Genomic DNA, 16,995 nt, shown 5'->3' on the forward strand with positions numbered 1-16,995 from the left:
AACGCCAGTGCTCACAGTAGAATATGGCGGCGATTTATGACGTCATATATATCCCTGAGGTACTGAGGCAATATACTGGCAGTCCATAATGGAACGAATTTTTCTACAGTGATAGCACTGCAGTGCTCGCAGTGCATATCGGAACATACCCTTTATCTATATATGAATTGCTACATGCGTTGCCAAACAGCAACATGCTCTATCTAGACTTATAAATAATCTATGGTTAATATGTATTATTAGATATTATTTCTCTGACGCGCCAAAACAAATATAACTTAAAAAATGCCGCGAATCGCGAACGGAAGACAATTAAACGTTACATATTCGCAGTTCGCACCGCGAATGTATATCCGGCATAACAAGTGCGCACAATAATTAACCGCCACATGACAATTCGGATTTAATGTTAACATATTATTGTTTCGTAAATGATATGTTAATTATATTGTACTGCCGCATGTTAGTTTACTGAAGGTTTCCGTTGTGAGTGCCCGGATTTGGATTCGAATTTGGTAAATATAAATTATGCAAGAGCATAACCATAAAATTATATGTAACCGTAGATTTTTGAAGTTTATATGCCGAATTTAAATAAAAAAACTACGTTTAAAAAACCGACTTCAAAAACTGAAAAGTATCATTTTTTTTTTTATGAAAAAAGGGACGAGTCGAGCATGACGTTCAGCTGATGGAAATTGATACGCACTGCCCATTACATTGTAGTGCCACTCAGGATTCTTGAAAAACCCAAAAATTTCTGAGCGGCACAGCAATTGCGCTCGTCACCTTGAGACATAAGATGTTAAGTCTCATTTGCCCAGTAATTTCACTAGCTATGACGCCCTTCAGACCGAAACACAGTAATGTTTACACATTACTGCTTCACGGCAGAAATAGGCGCCGCTGTGGTACCCATAACCTAGCCGACATCCTGTGAAAAGGAGCCTCCCACTGGTAAGAAATAACTAAACATAAAATTTAATACACCTCTTACGCAAATCTTTACCCTTAATATTAATAAAATACTATTATTTATATGTACTACATACATATTGATAGGTTTTAAGTCGGTGCCAAGTCCTAAACAAAATAAAACTTAATATTATAAACAGCTTACTTACTGTGATTATTAAGGTTGTCTGGCCACGCGTGGCGAGTGTAGGTTAGGTTAGGTTACCTATTTTTGGCTTGGCACCGACTTCAAAGCTATCAATATATAGAGAGAAAGAAAGAAAAAAGTTTATTCATGACGACGTACAAAAAAACATATAACAAAATTGAGAAATATTATTTTCTATACGTCACAAAGTGGTCCCAACTCAGCATATTTGCTGGTTTGAAAACCAGCGCTGGTCTTCCGTTGGGCCATTTGGTGACGTCGCCTTAAAGATAATTGTATTTAATAACTAATGCATAGACTGAGCACATATAAATAATAGTATTTTATTATTAATATTAAAGGGGAAGGTTTGCATAAGAGGTGTATTAAATTACATTTTTACTTATTTGATACTTTTCATGTTTTGAAGTCCGTATTTTTAAACGTAGTTTTTGTTTATATTTATATTTTTAGTGTCAGGTAATAATAATAGTAATATACAATCAACCTGAATGAAAACTCCTAAAAAAACCGTACACGAAAACAATTATATCATCCACGTAGACAAAAATTTCCAGAAAAAATGTCCATAAACTGAAAAATACTCGGCCAAACCATGTAAAAATTTCGCATCGATCTAAAGAAATCGAATCGTAAATCGGATCATAAATCTCAGAGTAATCGGTGCACATAAATAAAAAAAATACCGATCGAATTGAGAACCACCTCCTTTTTGAAGTCGGTTAATGAAGACACGGGTAGAGCTATCTATATAACTTTAATCGTAAAAAAATAATTCTTAAGTATAAAGTAAATAATTGAAATTTTAACATTTTCAAACAAACAAATTATAAAAATATAATGTGAAACAAAATTTTAATCACCCTTATGTGGTCGCATAAGACGGCTCGAAGTAGCACCAGTGACTACGCTAGCGCGCGGCTACTAGATTTCTTACAGGTTGTTCCGAACTGATATTATGGAAAATTGATTTATTTATGTGAATTATATATTTTATTTTTTAATATTTTTTATGATTGCGGTTAAGTAGTTCTACCCGTGTGTTTATGTAATATCTATCGCTATTGTATCGCCAAGCCGTAAATTATAATCACAATCTGAATAGAAAGGATAAAGCAATGTTATAAGTGCTTATACCTTATGGGATGACTGTGGCTTATATGTCCATTGTACATACATATATTACAATATACTTTATACTTCGTGCCCTGGCATCAAAAACTATTGAGGAACTTATGCAGGAACTTATGCGGTTTGAAAAATGACGGCAATACCAAAGAATATATTATAATTGTACAAGTACGGAAGTCTCACTCCGCAAAATCAATTAAAGAAATAGGGACTCTTGTGGTCATACATTAAGGTGTAATTCAGATCGCACAGCGCTACTAACCTACATTTTTATTCACCTAGAAGTTGCCTCTCTTTCTATCGCGTGACTCTTACCTCTTCTGACGACATTCGGGTTGACTTCTTTACCTAAAACTGTACCTAGTATATCATCTTAATTTATTATTATAAAAATAGCTCAATTTTTGCTATAATATAAATAGGTATGTGTAATCCTATCGTTTTATTGTGTATGGCTAGCTGAGTATAATTGCCATTTAATATAGAAGAAGTAACTGTTGATCGTATATGGGTGAAAATTTGAAGTTGTATGTATTTTTTTAATGCTGACTCATAATCAAACAAATTTTAACATTCCCTTAACATTTAGGGGGATGAAAAATAGATGTTGTCCGATTCTCAGACCTACCCAATATGCACTCAAAATTTCATGAGAATCGGTCAAGCCGTTTAGGAGGAGTTCAATGTTTAACACCATGACACGAGAATTTTATTTATTAGATTGAAATTAATAACTTTTTACTGGATAGTTAACATTTCATTGCCAACTTTGTCGGGTCCTGGTGCATTATTCCTGCCCCGACAACGACCTCGGTCTGACCCAAGTCTACCAGTTAATCCTTCTCTGTAAATGGTTCCAGGTACAAGATGACGTTCCTTGAAGATCGCGATTTTCGTGATGTGCCCGCAATCAAGGAATATTATAAAGGGAAAACCATATTTATTACTGGTGGCACTGGTACGTATCTGCACCTACACCGAGATACAATCACGCATGTTTCTCAGAGGGCAGGCAAAGTTCACAGACTTCCACTTGCCACCGTCTTAACATTCTTCCCTGACTTCACATCTTCGCTTTATCCCATGGCTAAATCTTCTTTAAATTTACATCATATTTTCACTGCACTGTTTCTCATACGCTCACATGAATACACAGGAGGGAGATCCGAGAGAGGCGTTTTCCGATTTTCCAGCTAGGTGGTGGGCCTTCGGCAAACCCCCCTCCTTTCTCATCCAGCCTTGAGACTCGCAATGGCAATGGGTTGAATAGCTTCCTTAAAATTAGATAATGGAACTAAGAAACAATGTGAATATCTACATTAATCATCGTAAAATTTACAGTGTCCATTAAAATTTTATGGACATGGTATGATTTACCCTACAACACGCTTTCACGTTTCGTCATGCTCGCTTAAATGTCACTGCTTGTGGCGGCGACATGGGACGGGTCGTCATCTTCCCTAAAATATGGTTGAGGGAGGCGATGGCTGGCTCATGCGTCATGCTCGTGAACGGGCGCTGCTTATGGTGGCAGGGTGATCCTGTTGCCGGAGACTCGGTTTCAGATTCTTAAAAGTTATTATGTATGTATATATATATATATATATATATAATCGCTTACAAAATGCTCTCAGAATATCTTAATTTATTTATGATGTGTGTGAAGTATGCAGCTACTGTACTCAATAGTATTTGTCTTAACATTTACTTTTTTGACTTACTCGTGTAAGGCATTGACTATTTGACGTTTGAGTATGTTTGTTGCATCATTTTACATATTATATTGAAATTGAAATGATATGTAAATCGATGGAAATGTAAATCTTGATATAAAAGAGTGGCAATGAGTTTCTTGCTACTTCTTCTCATTAGCTCAACCGCTTACGAAGTAGCGGTAGATTCAATAAGAAAAATTTTTTTTTTGACATTCATAAGTGTCATTTCCGTGACCTACATGAATAAAGTGATTTTGATTTGATTTGACACTCTACCCTAACACTCCGGAAAATAATTCGTGGAGTTCACGACCGATAATGGCGTTTTAAAAGTTGTCTCAAAAGTCTCATAAAATGTAATAGCTACGTTGTATTGTAGCCGTGCATATTTTCGCGAAGGTCATGTACATTATAATGCAAAGTCAACTTTGAATATTTTTGAATCACTTACAATGAAAAAATTGTATTTATTACTTAAAACGAATACAATTTTAATTTAATAAGGTATTTTGTTGGATGAAGAGGGCAAATGAACATATGGGTCATGTTAAGTGATCACCACCGAACACATTCACCTGCAACTCCAGAGGAATCGAGGGGTGTTGCCAGCCTTTGAGGTTGGTATATGAATTTTTTAAGGTCCTCACGACGGATCGTCCTGGAAACACCAAGTAAGGACACTTCATCATTTGTTTTACGTGCCTGATAGTTCCTTGAAAACCGCATTGTAGAGGAATTCCACACATCCTGAGGGTGAGGATAATATTCGTGTTTGTGGCGTATCGTGTTAAGGTGGATTTCAGTACCCGGACACAGGCCAAACAACTATTCAAAATACTTCCCTTGATAAATGACACATAACGACGCGACGCGTCTCTTCGCAACGCCAAATATGCGTTATATTGATATGATATCGTTATACTGTGTAGGAGCTTGGAGAATTTTGGCGCACACCAGCTTCAGGTTCGTGCAATATCCGTCGACAACGACCTGTATGCTGTGCCCCGTGTGGAACTTAATCTGCCTGCATATACTCATGGGAAGCCCAAATGAAGGAATTTTGAATAGAGAAGCGTCTTGTCCCACATACGATCGAAGCCTTTTGCTATATCCAGACTAACTGCCAGACTATGGCGAAAGCTGCAATTTTGATCAACTGGTGACTCTCGGGTATACCTAGAGCTGGCAGTTAACTGTGCTCTCCATAATTTTGAAGAGCGGAGAGATGATTGCAATAGGCCTATAGTTAGCCTTATCCGAGCTGTCAACTATTCGATCGAATTGACAATAGATTGCTTCCTAAGTCTGGGAAAACCTTTTTAGTTTCAGTACCGGATTAAACGCTTTGGGTCCGGTATCCACCAAAAGGGAGAGGGGATGGGACAAGTTACGAAGCTGTCAGCTCGACGCGCCACAAAATTCTATAGACAAATGAGACATCTCCTCTCCTCTCCGCTTGATCCATTTTCATCGAAGCGAAATCTGATTGGTAATCAAAATACATCTCCTCTCATCGCTTTGGTGGGCCTTAACCCCCCCCCCCCATCCCAAAGAAAAAAAGACATAAGAAAAACGACGAACTTCAAAATCATTGGAAAATTTTATGAATTTCATCATAACAAAAATTTATGATTTGCTTGCAGGTTTTATGGGAAAAGTTTTGATCGAGAAGCTTCTATATTCTTGTACTGAATTGGATAGAATATATCTGCTGCTTCGAAAAAAGAAAGGTGTGAACCCTGATGAAAGATTAAAAGTTTTATACGAGAGCCTAGTAAGTTACATAATTTATAGCAATTGTATTCCCAAAATTTATATAATACTAGCTGACCCAGAAACGTTGTTTTGCCACATGAATTATTTTTAGAGTTAGACCGTTTCTTGAACATTGCAACATTACTTTATTTTTCTTAAGTAAAAGATTTTACTAATATAAACGTAGCCTAAGTTACTCCTTATTACATCAGCTACCTGCCAATAAAAGTCCCGTAAAAATCTGTGCAGCCATTTCAGAGATTAGCCGGAACAAACAGACAGACAGACAAAAATTGTAAATAATGCTTTTTTTTGGTTTATGTACCGTATATATATTCACATACATGTAGAAAAAACGGTTAATTTTAGAATAAGACTCTGCAGGTGTAATCACTGTTTAATTTGCATTTTGTTTCGAAGCTTAATGCAACGCAAAACTCCAGGTGTTATCCATGGCTTCAATATTCTTTTAGTGTGCTATATCACTGAGAGTTTAGTGTTTACTTGGATAGCAGATTTGATCATTTCTGTTAAAGAAATAATAAATTAGGGTCATTAAATATATTTAATTTAGTAACGTCAGTGGATATAAGGGTGCTATATGCTTTGTTAAAATCAATAGTAGTTTTAATCTTGCGTGATGACTCTTTTTTATATGTGGTCGATATAGTCAACACCACCATGTTGTGGTCTGTTACTGTAGTATTTAGAACAGCTACATAAGCTTTACTTTCGTTCTTTTCTAGTTTGAGAATGACATGATCGATGCAGCTATTCTCTCTCGTGGATGTAGTATGGCCCGGTAAGAGACCATGAAAAGATAGTACATTTAAATATTCAAGCCTTTTCCTACGTTCATGGGCTTTTTTAGTCTGAGTAACTATAAGGTCAATATTTATGTCGCATAGAATAAATATATTTCTGTGATGCGTGATAGATTCAAGACATGAATTGAGGGAAGAAATAAATTAATCATCTTTGTTGTAGGATGGGGATCGATATATTCCAAGTAAAGTATAATTAGAGGTCACAATCTGAAGTCCAGTTGCTTCACAAAGAGCTAATTCTAGTATTTGGACCTGTAGGTTACTTTTTACATAAACCACCACTCCATCATTTTGATTAAGTAGTCTAACTGTATGATAGGAAGTATATTTAGTCACAAGAGGGATTGGTTTAGGTAAATTTAGTAGGTTTTCAGCTAGGATTAGACTATCAACTTCAAAGCTAAGTTGCGACAACGTTATCTGGATGTCATCAATGTTCTTGTATATACTTCTAATGTTTTGAGTAATAATATATAAGTTATTGTGGGAACGACTTACATTTTTAGATAGATCTTGAATATCATATTTAATTGAGGTTGCAGTTTGTATCTCATCTAATTCGTGCAGATTATTTAAACTATCCATAGAGAGTTAATTATGAATAGTAGTCATAAGACACTGATGTTCTATGTGTGGCCATTTTAGTATATGATATAAACATGAATATGAGAGTGCTTTTGTTGTGTGATGTCTGTAAGAGTAGTTGGAGTGTAGTTAATAGTTATACACATGTAACTTATTTGTATAAAATGATATTGACTTTTTACCTTACCTAAAATACATTGTGTGTTTTAAATGTCAGTAGATTAAGTTGTGGGATATATGTTATATTGTGTGTGTAGTGCATGTGTGAATTATTATTACAAAGTAGAAATTTAACATTAATAATACTGAAAATACTCGATTTAAAATTAAAAGTGTCCGTTTGCAATTTAATTAACAAAAGTCATAAGTAATATCTTTTTCTGCAAATCTACTAGACACTGCTCTGAACTAATTATGATTTGTTTATCTCCTTCTTGTTTCCGGAGGAAAATATTGCCATTAGAGCACCAACAGAAAGCGTATTTGTTCTTCTTACGAAATTCTCTGGCTTGGAGATAAAGTTTTTTAGTTCTTGATGGTATTTTTTCTTCTCTGTGTACATAGTTTCTGATTCCCGGGGAGGCCAATAAGCTTAGTGTTTAATTTATCATTAGCCAATTTTTTTTTATTGAATATTCGTACAAAGGATAGCAACTGCTGTTTTCTTAGTACTGTGGAAAATTCCACAATAATAGGTCGCGTAGTGGATGTTTTTGCAGGAAGGCGGTACACATCACGAAGGTCACTTGGGGAAATAGGTAATCAGACTGCTTGACTAATACATAACATAAGAGATTATTAAGCTTACTAACACTTTCTTGTTCAAGTACGTATATCGATACAAGACGAGCGAGATTTGTGATCAGTATCTAGAAGTTTACGCTCTAGTTCTGTAATTGTATTATATCTGTTGTTGTTGCCACTCTTTTTTCAAATACTCAACTTCATTTTTGGGAGTTCAAATTGAATATTCATAAATGAAATAGATTCCTTCATTTCTTCGTTTATTTTATCTTGGTTAGATTTTTGAATTTCAGCATTCTCCTTCTTCAAGGCATCCATATCTCCGACTAGTTTTGACAGCAATGCACTCACAAGTGGACTAGGATTGCATGAAGTTAATAACTGATATATATCGACAAATGTATAGATATGTATTGATAATATAAAATTATTTTTGATGCCGATATAGCACCAAACACCAACACTCAATCGCGTAAAGAACTCTCTATAAAATAAATTAAATAAAATCCTAGTCAATTGTCAGGTTATCGTAATCGAAATATCATCTTAAATTGAGACTTTTGACTGATAATAAGACGCATAATAGTAGAATTAAATGAGATATCTTGAGTGGCAATTCCGCTAAGATTTATCTTAAGCCAAATCGTTTTCGCCTGTTTCTGATTCATTAGTAGATGTTGACCCGAACTCTCGAACGAGAGCGAGAACAGGATCCCTCGTTCCAAAGTTTGGAGAGCCTCGTTCATTTGGATAATAATTGTGGATTTTCGCAAAATAACACCTAATTCAATACCAGAAATATCTGGCATATTATTTATGTAGGATTATGCAGGACAAATGGCTTGCTTTCAGATAAGCTTAGTATTCAGTTTTTAATAATTTTTCAGTGCTTTACTCGTCTCAAGAAGGAGAGACCAGGAGTTTTTGAGTCGAAAGTATTTTTCATTGGCGGTGACGTAAGCGAAATAGGATTAGGTAAGTGTGTTAGATTTTATAATTCTAGAGCTTAGTAGGCTGTGTTTCAAGCTTTTTTTTAAATTATTAAAAAACAAATTGGGGGTATCAAGTGTTAGATCTGCAACCTTATCATGCTAATCAGGGTGAGTGTCCGGAGCCGTTCGTTCCAAAACGACGAAAAGGACGCCCGCGTAAGGTTTATTGTTAAGGGTGCTTTAGTTTGAGTATTTAGTTGTTCCCTCTTGGTCAAAAAGGAGAGGAGGTAATTATATTATAATGTATTATCCATGGTAAGTACGTAGTAGTTCACCAGTGGGAGGCTCCTTTGCACAGGAAGCCGCGTAGATTATGGGTAATACAACGGCGCCTATTTCTGTCGTGAAGCAGTAATGTGTAAACATCTTACGTCTCAAGGTGACAAGCGTAATTGTAGTGCCGCTAAGAAATTTGGGTTTTTCAAGAATCCGGAGCGGCACTGCATTGAAATGGATAGGGCGTATCAATTACCATAAACTGAACGCCCTGCTCATCTCGTCCCTTATTTCATAAAAAAAAGGTAAGTGTCCATGGGTCACTGTGACATTCTGGTTTTCTTAGTTGTTAGACTTCATGGCAGTACAATTTAACGTCGTACGATTGGCTTTTGGTGTTTTCATTACTACAATATAAGGTGTAATTTTTACGCATGTAAAAAGTAAATTCTTTGCCAAAGCGAAACAAAAAAAACTCCAAGTATTTATCCCTGTGTGTCAATATTGTTAAGCAATATTTGAAGTTATAATTTAACTTTTATACTGATATACAACGTGAACCAGAAAGGGTATAACATTCCTTCAATGGTACGTTATTTGGGTCATATGCAATAGTATGGTGATGTTTAAGTTTTAATAAATAAATAAAAAATAAGAAAAGAACTTCCCTACGAAATAAAAATATTATTTTTCAATTTCTTTTCTTAGACAACCATAACTTTTAAAGAGACTGCCAGTTTTAGGCGGAGCCTTTGTTTATAAACAGAATGAGGTCACCTACCTATGAACTTAAACATAAACAATAATCTATGATTAAGGAGTATGCACACTACATGAAATGTGGCTTGTGTCTGTGTATTTATTCATTCAGTTTTTACTTCCTGTTATTGCGAAACAAATAAACAAAATAAGAATTTACATAACATTGCACAGTTTCACATCTGTATTCATGAAGGGTTAGAGGTGTATTTTTTCCACCCACGTTTCACAATGTTTAATTCCCACGTAATAGGGGGTGAGCATCTACATTTCTGAACTATGGGCTGCTAGTGAGAAATTTACTACGAAAAACTCAATAACTGCCCCATTCCATACGGGTAGAAAACCCGGTCCGGGAATGGAGTACCTATTATTAATACGAGGATGGTCAAAGATATCCATATTTGACAAAAAAAAAACCGTGAAGAACAATTTCTTAATAGGAGCCTATTAGAATTATCTATATTGGATAAAACATTTTTGAATTTAAATGTCAAGTCTCATTTGCCCAGTAATAACAACAGCTACAGTGCCATTCAGACCAAACCATAATAATGCTTACACATTTTTGCTTCACGGCAGAAAAAGATAACGTTGTGGTACCCATAATCTAAAATTACAAAATTGGAATTATTTTCAATGTAACTTGAAGAAAACTTCAAATAATTCTACATTGAAGTGCTTACGTAATAACTTATCAAAAATGTGAACTCTTTTAATTTCGAACATAATAAACAAATCTTGAAATAAAAATGGTGCAGTTTGTAGGGTGCCTTTAGAATAGACATTTACACACACACAGAGCAGTAAATATCGTGTTTCAAAGCACAATTCAAAGAGTATTAAGGCAGACAGGCCGATCTTTTCAACCTAACATATTTAAATAAACACAAAATGTAAAAACACAGTTACAATTACACTAGTTTTTATCTTTTAAAAGTGTTTTATTTAAATGTGTAACACTCGCGGAAATCAGAGTAAATACTAACATAACATAGTTTCATAATTATTAGATTAGAATTAACTATCTTTATTGGGTAATACATAACTATAGTAAATACAAATTTAGAAGTATTTTCAATATCAGCTAAAGCAAATGCACATACAAAATAACTTTGTCTTCATGGCAAAATGAGAACACAAAGTGCTTCATAGCTGTAATGAATAGTAGGCATTTTACTATTATCTGATATTATGTCACATCTACGTTTTTCATCTATTTTAGGTCAAAGAGAGTTCAAAAAAACAGCTGATTAGGGTTGAGGTAATCATAGTTTTTGCGAAAACTTAGCACTTTAAATATTGTATTAAAATATAATGCTAATTCATTTCTGACTTCACATAGTCATTAGAGATGACCTAAGGAATGTCTGGTTCAAAGCATAGTATACCCATTTAGTTTCACTTGTATAAAGCAATTCGTACGAAATTATTCCCTAACCATTCCAAAATATTCATTATAAATCCATTATTATTGCATAGCGTTAATGTTCAAGTTTTCACTTCTGCCGCCACCGATAGTGCAACCCAATTTTTTTTTAAATCGGTAATTTTTTTTGTTCTATAAGTTTTCTTTTACTCAAAATAGAACTGGTAATTATAATTTATATATAAAGTACATCAGATCTTAGCTCCTAATAATGACCATTTAGGCACACATAATCAATATTCAGTTGCAAGATATGTTCCGAACAAACTTACAATTATTTTTACTACAAGGACTCTTCTGCTGTCCGTACCGAAATAAGATGAGCTATTAAGGTGCGTACACACTGGTGAAACGTAACGTAAAATATATCATACTACCTTTCATTGCATGTTCGCTGCAAGCGTGGACGCATAGCGCGCTTACACCGCGCATTCACTATGAAACTCTCGGGTACGTAAGTTTCCGCCATTCAGCCGCGAACGCGCCCTTTTTTATTCGTTCGAAAAACCGAGATATAACGATTAACGGGTCACTCCGTGCGCAGCTTGTAATGATCATAGCGTGCGCATGAAATGCACATTTTGCGCGCACAAGACGTTCAAACTATGAGAAATTGTTATAAAGCGTGTTCAAATAAAATTTTATGAACGATGCAGGACTCAAACCCACGACCTCTGGCGAGAGTGTATTAATCCTAGAAGTGAGGCGTCCTAACGTGCGCGTGAAATGCACATTTTGTAAGCACAAGACGTTCAAACTATGAGAAATTGTTACAAAGCCTGTTCAAATAAAATTTGAAAACAGAATTTTATGAACGATGCCGGACTCGAACCCACTACCTCTCGCGAGAGTGTATTAATTCTAGAAGTGATATTACTTTAATATCTAACTATCACTTTAAAAACACAGCACAAAGCGTGTTTCCTTCATGATACATTGCAGCAATGTGTACGGTGAATTGTCTCATTGCATGATAAATTTCACGTTACGTTTCACCAATCTGTACGCACCATTATATGCCATTGTAGCAAGCCCTTTAGCATGTCAAACGCAAACTTTACACTTTTTATTTCAGGTATTTCAGAAGAAGATAGATCTTTGCTTATCAATCGTGTGAATATTGTCTTCCATGTTGCCGCTAGTGTAAGGTCAGTATTATATTCTTTTCAAATTTTTTTTTATTTCTTCCTTCTTCTTCTTTTTCTTCGTACTTCTAGGAGGGTCTACGCGCTTCATTTTGAAAGTACTTAAGATAAGTATGTTGTATTGAACTGAAAACACAGCTCAACAAGGAAGCTCATACGATAGTTTGATGGTATTTGAAGATCGCACTTTCTTCCAGAATGCCACACATCCAGATGGTGGGGATAATAATTTAGCTTTTGACTGCAGGGATCAAGTCAAACAGCTGCTTGGAAAACTGCCCGAGATATTTTAATCTTCTAATTTTAAAAGGTTCTTGATTTATACCTTCTACTTTACAGATTTGACGATAAACTAGATTCCTCCGCTAAAATGAATCTAAGGGGCACCAGAGAAATGGTTCAAATGGCTGAGGAAATGAGCAATCTTGAGGTAAGTTCACCAAAATAACGTAAAATATATGTCGGCAGCGGTTAAGGCATGAATATTTTAATTTCATGTTTTTAATTGCAGACCCATACGTCAATAAAATAATGAAAAAAACCATTTTATGATTCTTTTAAGACCAATCTTTGGAATTATATTCTATCGAGCCGATTTTGTACAATTATGTATCGAGTCAGGCCAAGGTCAGGTCTTTGAAACGTAAGTTTTAACGAAAACGTAAAGTTGATGTGCTAAGATTCTGTACAAAATTAAGTTTCTCCCTTCGGCAATCACAAAAAAAACAGTTATTTGCCGGCTTTATTTATACTATTAGTTACTCTACACCTTTGCCTATAAGATAACATTGTGCCCTTACAAGACGCAAAACTTAATCCGCCGTTGTTGTCAACTTAAGGTGGATTTTGCTAAGATAAAAATAAAAGTAGCTGCAGACTGGTGGTATGGTTTTAGAATTACCCCTATATGGGGTATTTTCACTTTCGTCGATAAAATAGTTAATAATTACTACTCCTGAAGTGTTTTACTACATTCCGGGACACACTGTGTATGTTTTTTTTTTATTATTTATTTATCGCATGACGGTGACGCGAACCCATAAGATTTTCCCCTACCAATAAGTGCCCAATGCGACTAAAGATTTCACTTCACAAATTGTTTGAAAAAAAAAATCCGCGAATATTATTTATTTTTATACTAACCTCTTGCTATTGAAGTTAATTTCAAAAGAAGCAATAGGTGACTTGGTAACCAGCGCTCACCATGCACAATTTAGTATAGAATAAGCTGTCAGTTTAAGCTCTCTTTACAAGAAAAGTATAATATGGATATTAAGAGTAAAAATTAATTATAACTACACTAAAGAAAATTATACTGCCATTTACATTCCATGGCTGCCCATATAGTTAATGAAGAGATTAAAGAGAGAATAAGCCACCAAGGTACCCATGTCGTATCGTCCCGAAAACACCGCACAAGGAAGCTCATTCCACAGCTTTGTAGTACGTGGAAGAAAGTTCCTTGAAATACCTGCAAAATTAATGGTAATGTCAGAAGTCTCGATGTATATCCTATATGCTAAGATTATTTTTTTCGTGCTTTTAGTATCACAGACACATACAAAGCATTCAAGAAAGAAAACAACAGTTAAATTCATACAGACCATAAACTTCTTTCTGATATTTGCGGTGTTTTAGTGGAAATAATCAAATTAACGTAACGTAAAAGAAAAAAGATAAATCACCAAATAAGAGTATAAAAAGACAATATAATTTCGTTTAAATTTGGATAATTTTAACAACTGTGTTATTTAAGTAACATAGTTTTTAATTTTATTTTATACTTTATGAATAAATAAATCTTTATTTGTTGCAAAATGAAAATACAATTTTGCTTAAAATTACCCTCGACCCCCAAGTTAGGATAGCCCGTGACATAGGGGTCAGTCTCTTTCCAGTTGTGTAATGTAAAATGTCAAAGAATTAATCTAGTTTTGTTGAAACAAAGGATTTTGCACCACGATAATGCGCCTTTGCACAAGGACATAACTGAGAACTAATTTTAACCGAAAACTCAACAAATACCATCGAGCAACCACCTTATTCACCAGTTATAGATCCGGCCACACATGGAGTATTGCTGTTATCTCTGTTCTGGCGCATCCCAGTATCAGCTCGAGCCATTTGACCGCGTGCAACGCACAGCAGCTCAAATTGTCGGGCACCCAGTGCTCTTTGAACGGCTGGATCACTTTGCGTTGCGTAGAGACATCGCTTCATTATGTGTCTTCTACCGCATTTATCACGGGGAGTGTTCCGAAGAGCTGTTTAACCTGATTCTGATTGACCATAGTAAATTTAATTTTTAACTTTTGAATTTTGTTAGGGTTTATTTGTCGATGACAATGGCTGATGATGATGATGATGATGATGTCATCGTAAATGTTATCGGTATTGAGGATTTTCTTTGCTAAATGTGGATAGCGAATAATACTATACTAAAAATGAACTAACATGCTTTCAGTCTTTCGTCCACGTATCGACAGGGTATGCCAACACGAACCGGGAAACGATCGAGGAAGTAGTTTACCCACCGTTGGCCGACTGGAGAGATACCTTACTAGTTTGTGAGACAACAGACACCAATGTCTTGGCGGCACTAACAAATAAGTAAGTATTGCTGAGACCAGTAAGGAAATATAAGCTGAGACCTTATTTAGATTTAGGAATTCTAGAACATACCGTAACGCGAGCGAGACAATCATATACGACAAGACAAACTGTAGCTCCAACTAAAATCGAGAGTAAAAAACACTTACACTTCTTTTGGCGCATTAAGCCGGGTTTGCTTTTTTGATATTTTTTGCCGTTTTCGTTAACACAAAAACATGTTTTATAAACAGATTACCGGCGTGGTCTATACTAATAATATAAAGAGGAAAGATTTGATTGTTTGTTTGTTTGCAATGAATAGGCTTCGCTCCGCAATTACTGAACCGATTTGAATAATTCTTTAATTTTTTTTTGACAATGTATAGATATTAAATTTCAGTCACTGATCAAATATTTTAATATTTAAAACATATTATATAAAATAATTAAAACATAATATTATACTATTATGTATATTATCACTGTTGGGAAGCTACATTATCCCCGAAAGATATAGGCTATATTACATTTTCAAAAAAATAGGGATCCATACTAAAAGTCCAGTAATGTAACCCAAGGTGTAAAAATACGTACGCGAACGACGTCGCGGGGTATCAGCTAGTGTCAACATCTTAAAACATATTTACCGCGAGAAATGGATAACATCACCCGCGTTCGCCTGCAGGGAGGGAAATTTACGGATAATTTGTTTACGTTCACCGATTGCAGGCGTACCTATCATTCCTAGCTACCGATAATTCTATTTGATTGGTTTGTTATGGAGTGGAATAAAGAAAATACTTGTTTTTTTATACATCTGATAACAGACAGACCGGTTCTTTGGGATGTATATTGGTAGATCATAAAATTAATACAAAAGACTGGATGCACTTCGTCGGAACTCATTTTTGAAATGAAACAAAACAGGTGCAGCGAACGGAGTGTTTTGCTAAGTTCAGCTACCAAGCCTCTTGTAACTCTTTATATCTGCTGTACATTAATCATTGGACGAGAATTAAAGTTTATTTAAAATAACTTTAAAGTATATATAAAGTTTAACTTGGCTTGCAACTCTTTTCTTTTTTCTAACACATCTTTCGAGTAGTCCTCCGCAATGTATATAGTATTTAGGTTCTTTTTACTTTTGATAATTTCGGTCTTTTTCCAGTTGCTCATAAATGAACACAGTACTGGTCTCGGTTTGTTGCTCTCTCTCTTTCTTTTTCCTAAGCGATAAATTTTGTTGATATCGTTTTCTTCCATTTTAATATTCAAATCTTGGTTGAAGTTTTCTTTCAGCTTTTGTATTAGTTCATAAGAGGATTTTTCGTTTTCTCCTAACCCGAATACTATAATATTATATACTTCTTTTTCCAGTTTTTCTACTTTAGTTTAGATTAGTTTCTCAAGAAGATTGATTTTTTCCATTATTCTATTTGTTATAGAGTCCTTCAATTCAGCATTTAGACTTTGCACCTCTATTTTCATTTTTTCAAATAATATTTGAAATTGACCTTCCATCATATATATCTACGTGAAACGAGACGCAATAGTAGAATATGGTAGAAATATTTTTCTCAACTAGCAACACTGTTTAATATGTCAGATTTATTGACGTTTACGACAAGTGTCATTGAGTGAACGATTTGTTGTTTACGTGTTTTCTAACCTCTTAACCAATACTTGATTGATATTGTGGTTGTAGATCCGCGATGGATTCCAGTAATCGCACTTCACTGTATGTTTTTAGTCTTACTTTCAAGAGGTCCCAGTACTGTATCAACGTATACTAGCAAGCAGAAATTACGTTTAATATTTTAATTCGCTTTATTTCACTCGGGGTTTATCACTACGGTGTTGACAGTTCTGATGCCGGAAACGGAAAAAAATTTAATGTAATATGACCATTTGTAAATTCATAAGCGAGGGATATCACTTTAAAAAAAAAATAACAAATTGTTAAGATAACAATAATTATCATT

General features: G+C 34.8%; 1 protein-coding gene across 1 annotated transcript in view; it reads left to right on the forward strand.

Moving 5' to 3' along the window:
• The first annotated feature begins 390 nt into the window (after nt 1–390).
• LOC126964421 (putative fatty acyl-CoA reductase CG5065) overlaps nt 391–16,995 on the forward strand; it is a 43,172-nt gene continuing 26,567 nt past the window's right edge. The window contains exons 1-7 of the mRNA XM_050807520.1: nt 391–515; nt 3,115–3,212; nt 5,613–5,743; nt 8,768–8,855; nt 12,352–12,424; nt 12,761–12,851; nt 14,886–15,031. Of these exons, the coding sequence (XP_050663477.1) occupies nt 3,122–3,212; nt 5,613–5,743; nt 8,768–8,855; nt 12,352–12,424; nt 12,761–12,851; nt 14,886–15,031 (620 nt within the window). The 5' untranslated portion in view covers nt 391–515; nt 3,115–3,121. The remainder of the gene's footprint in view (nt 516–3,114; nt 3,213–5,612; nt 5,744–8,767; nt 8,856–12,351; nt 12,425–12,760; nt 12,852–14,885; nt 15,032–16,995) is intronic.

This window comes from Leptidea sinapis, chromosome 5 (assembly GCF_905404315.1).
Source record: "Leptidea sinapis chromosome 5, ilLepSina1.1, whole genome shotgun sequence".
NCBI classification, from domain to species: Eukaryota; Metazoa; Arthropoda; class Insecta; order Lepidoptera; family Pieridae; genus Leptidea; species Leptidea sinapis.